The 5000-nt window shown below is 49.7% G+C and overlaps 1 protein-coding gene across 1 annotated transcript in view; it reads left to right on the forward strand.

Moving 5' to 3' along the window:
- The first annotated feature begins 2097 nt into the window (after positions 1 to 2097).
- Positions 2098 to 5000, forward strand: part of celsr1a (cadherin EGF LAG seven-pass G-type receptor 1a) — a 118064-nt gene continuing 115161 nt past the window's right edge. Inside the window, 2 exon segments of the mRNA XM_048268252.1 lie at positions 2098 to 4592; positions 4594 to 5000. The exon segment at positions 4594 to 5000 is cut by the window's right edge and continues 785 nt beyond it. Coding sequence (XP_048124209.1) covers positions 2253 to 4592; positions 4594 to 5000 — 2747 coding nt within the window. The 5' untranslated portion in view covers positions 2098 to 2252.

Consider the following 5000-nt stretch of genomic DNA (forward strand, 5'->3'; position numbering starts at 1 on the left):
TCTTATATAGCGGGTTTCATACACCGAGGTCATTCAATGTGATTTACATAAACAAAAGCAAACAGGAATAGTTGATAAAAGCATAGAAGGGCCATAGTCAAAGAATAGTTTAAAAAGTAAAGAATAATAAAATAAGGGCGCCTCCGGACCAGTGTCTGCTCTAATCTTAAATTAATTGAGATGGGTGTCCTCCGGATTAGGTTTTGTCCCAAACCGAACCTCAGGGGAGGCGCAGGGCCTAAGGTTACCACCAACCGAGTACCACCTGCCTGTCCGGGTGGGCGGCCCGCTCTACTCAGGTGAATTTAGAATAGTTTAAAAAGTAAAGAATAATAAAATAATAATAAGAAGAAGAAAACATAAAACACATAATGATAGTACATAAAAGCATAAAAGGGCAATAATGTAAAAGTGTTTAAAAAGTAATCATTTAAAAAAAAAAAAACATAGAAAAACAGTGTTCAGTCCACCAAGTCATAAGCTATCGCGCTTGCCTTTCACCAGTTGTGATATTTATCTTACGGAGTGTAATCGTAGGTAATCTGAATTTCCTGAATTTCCCCTCGGGGATCAATAAAGTATCTATCTATCTATCTAATGTCATGTATGAAAACTAGTATTGTTAGGCAATACTATAAGTGTCAAGTCCAGGGCAGCTGAGGTGTGGCGATGACATCATCGATACATAAGTAGGATGTGCGGTTTCGCTGTCCAAACGAATTCAAAAGGGCTACGGTTTCAGATTTTTCCACTCTGGGACCAGGTTTCAAAAAAGTGCGGTTTCGGGCAGTGCGTTTACAGGATTCGTTTGGACGTTCGGCCAAGACGAAGCAAAACCTCTGCGTTTAACCCAAAAAGTGTCTCCGTGTGGATGGGCCCTATAGCTATGCCCTTTATATTTAATTATTTTGGTAATGGTGTCTCAATGTATGCACCCCAAAATAAGATAGCCTGCTGTGTCTAACAGACTGCACTGCATGGTGTTCTCACAGTTGTTAAACGGTTTTATCTGTCACACTCAGAGCTAAGTGGATGAGGAAGGTGAGGAGAAAGTTGAATCAGACAGTACGTACAGGGAAATGCCAGCCAATCAAGAGATCACCGTAGAGTTCGCATCAGGTCATGTCTAATTCCATTGACATGGCTTTTTAGTGCATGTTTCACTGTTTGGCCACCAGAGGGCGCCTCCGGACCAGTGTCTGCTCTAATCTTAAATTAATTGAGATGGGTGTCCTCCGGATTAGGTTTTGTCCCAAACCGAACCTCAGGGGAGGCGCAGGGCCTAAGGTTACCACCAACCGAGTACCACCTGCCTGCCCGGGTGGGCGGCCCGCTCTACTCAGGTGAATTTAGGTCACAGTCAGAGCGGGATTGAATACTTAAAGAAAGGAAGCTATTGCGATTGAGTTACAAAGTACCCTGTTTGTTATAGACAGTTTGTTACGGAGCGATTGTGGACGAAAAACAGAAAAAAAATCAAATGAAACAGTAGGCTACCCTAATGTAGGCTAAAGGCATAAGTAGTCTAAGGAGCCATTAGCTGGTTATTTTTGTCTGTCTTACTTAACTCAAATGGTTACATTACATCTAATAATGTATTGTATAGGCCGAATCTTGTTTTGTTTTCTTTTTACGTGTGTTGTTTTAATCATCCAGGGATGGCATATGCGCAAAAAGGAAAGCTCAAATATGCCCAAGACATTACGCATTTAAAATGACTTGATATCGGAAATATAAAGGTATTCGACCTTTCATGTCATATTTGTAAGAACTGGCTGCAAATAGTGAGGAAAGTTTCCACTAAATTGTTCTAACCTCCTTCATATTGATTTCAGTCGAGAATAGCTCATCAAAACAACAGGACGCGTGGTGAAAAACTTTCAATGGAGAACTGAATAACAATGCCAACGGCACCGGCAATTCCCGCAAGGCTTTTGTAGATTCGCAAGAGCCCTCAAGAGAAAGCCCCACGTGAGAGCACCTCTCCGGGCAACGCAGCAGGTTTATGCTAATCACGCTCGGAGGAGGGGAGCGAGCGAGTCGCGGGCGGCGCGGAGCCATTTTGTCGTCATTTTAAACTTTACATGGGATAATGCCACCTCGCCCTATGGATACCAGTAGTACAGTGACTTTTTCGCCGTTAAAACTGGGAAAATGAAGGTTAAAAGAAAGACACCGTGTTGGGAGAGAGAGAGTTGATGGACTTTGCCGAGGTGTTTTTGAAGTTCCGCGGAACTAAGGAATTTTAAACCATGGAAGTAGGGCTGCATTGGACCTGGGTAAGCTTCATATGTAGTTTGCCGTTAATGGGATGTTTAGACCTACACGTATCTGACACTTTACTACCAGGGGACGTGCTGACAAATGTATCACTCGGACCCGGCTGGACATACAAAATTGACAGGACTTTAACAGCAAAATATCTAAGGGAGTTTGTAACTGTGGACTGGCGAGACGGAGTGGTGAGAGTTTCTAGCAGGGCGGACTGTGCGCGCTTACCTAAGAACCCGGCGCCTCTCTATGTCAAGATAAGATCTGTGACATCTGAAAAATTTGTCCTGACACATTGTAATGTGTTTGTTCACGGACAGAATTGTTTTATCAAATACAAAAGAAAGAGTTTCATTGATAAGCCCGATATTTCTGCCGATCACCTTTTCCAGTTAGGGGAGACTTCCTGCTTGTCTTCAGGTAATTTACTTTTCAATGTGAACGACTTTTTACCTGAATCCCTGAAGCAGACCACTTTATCTCGTTATTCTTGCACAAACGCATATGGTATTGCAGTAGTGAATAACGGGAGTTTATTTCTGAACCATGAACACTGTACCGAACCGTGGGAGCGTAGCGAAATGTTTTTTTGGTGTACAGTGCACGGCTCGTTGGGAGACAGCGTTTCCATGCGCGTCAGATTACTATTCGGGCCAAAAGCGCACTACGTGTCTTCAGAGTCGCTTCAAAACAAACCTAGTACACGACATCTGAGAATAAAAAGAGCACCAAATTCTGCTCCCACATTTCAGTTGCCCAATTATCAAGTATCCGTCCCGGAGAATGAGCCAGCGGGCACTCGTGTTATCAATGTGAAAGCTACTGATACGGATAGTGGAGAAGCGGGTAGGATTAAGTACGCCATGGAGGCTCTGTTTGATAAGCGATCCGATGATTTCTTTGTAATTGACCCGCAGACAGGCAGCATTGTTACGGCGCAGCCCCTGGACAGGGAAGTCAAAGACACTCACGTCTTCAAAGTAACTGCCACTGATCACGGCAGCCCTCCCCGCTCGGCCACTTCTTACCTCACCGTCACTGTGAGAGATACCAATGACCACACGCCTGTGTTTGAGCTCTCTGAGTATAGGGTGACCATTCGTGAGAATGTCGAAGTGGGCTTCGAAGTTATCACCATTCGGGCCAATGACGGGGACACTCCCTCAAACGCAAACATGATTTACAGAATAGTCAACGGAGACGGCGTGAACTCCGGTTTTGAGATTGACCCGCGAAATGGGCTCGTGAAAATCAGGATTCCCCCAGACAGGGAGACAATGACGCAGTACAAACTGATAGTCGAAGCCAACGATCAGGGTAGAGATCCCGGTCCGCGTAACGCGAACGCTACTTTGTACATAACCGTGGAGGATGAGAATGACAATTACCCCCAGTTTAGCGAGAAGAGGTATGTAGTGCAGGTGCCGGAGAATGTGGCGGTCAACACGCAGGTAGCTCAGGTGTCGGCCACAGACAAAGACGAGGGGAACAACGCCAATGTGCTCTACAGCATCATCAGCGGCAACGTGAAGGGCCAGTTCTACATCCACTCCTCCTCGGGCGTGATCGATGTCATCAACCCCCTGGATTACGAGATGATCCGAGAGTACAACCTGCGCATTAAAGCCCAGGACAGAGGCAGACCTCCGCTGATCAACGGGACGGGGATGGTGGTCATCCGGGTGGTGGACGTCAACGACAACGCGCCCATGTTCGTCAGCACGCCCTTCCAGGCCACGGTGCTGGAGAACGTGGCCATCGGCCACTCAGTGATCCACATCCAGGCCATCGACGCCGACGCTGGGGAGAATGCTCGGCTGGACTATCGGCTGAGCGACACCTCGCCGGGCTTCCCATTCACCATCAACAACAGCACGGGCTGGGTGACGGTCAGCACCGAGCTGGACCGCGAGACCACCGAGTTCTACACGTTCGGCGTGGAGGCGCGCGACAACGGCGTCCCCTCCCCCCTCTCCTCGTCGGCCAGCATCAGCATCACGGTGCTGGACGTCAACGACAACGCGCCCGAGTTCACACAGCGCTCGTACTCGCTGAAGATCAACGAGGACGCGGTGGTGGGCACCAGCGTGCTGACGGTGACCGCCGTGGACCGCGACGTCAACAGCGTGGTCACCTACCAGATTGCCAGCGGCAACACGCGCAACCGCTTCGCCATCACCAGCCAGAGTGGCGGCGGCCTGCTGACCTTGGCCCTGCCGCTGGACTACAAGCAGGAACGGCAGTGCGGCGCTGCGCTGACCGCCTCGGGCGGCGCAGCGCGACCTGGCGCATCGTCCTCGTCCAGCGTCACCGGCGCCAACAACATACCGGCCCGTCTTCCAAAGCGCCAACTACCAGGTGCCGGTCTGCGAGGACCGGCCGGTGGGCTCCACCGTGGTGGTCATCAGCGCCTCGGACGAGGACACGGGCGAGAACGCGCGCATCACCTACGTGATGGAGGACAACGTGCCGCAGTTCGCCATCGACCCGGACACCGGCGCCATCACCACGCGCACCGAGCTGGACTACGAGGACCTGGCCTCGTACACGCTGGCCATCGTCGCCCGCGACAACGGCATCCCGCAGAAGTCGGACACCGCCTACGTGGAGATCATGGTGCAGGACGCCAACGACAACGAGCCGCGCTTCGGCCAGTCCAAGTACCAGGGCAGCGTGTTCGAGGACGCGCCCACCTTCACCAGCGTGCTCCAGATCTCCGCCACTGACCG

This window comes from Alosa alosa, chromosome 17, assembly GCF_017589495.1.
Source record: "Alosa alosa isolate M-15738 ecotype Scorff River chromosome 17, AALO_Geno_1.1, whole genome shotgun sequence".
Taxonomy (NCBI): domain Eukaryota; kingdom Metazoa; phylum Chordata; class Actinopteri; order Clupeiformes; family Clupeidae; genus Alosa; species Alosa alosa.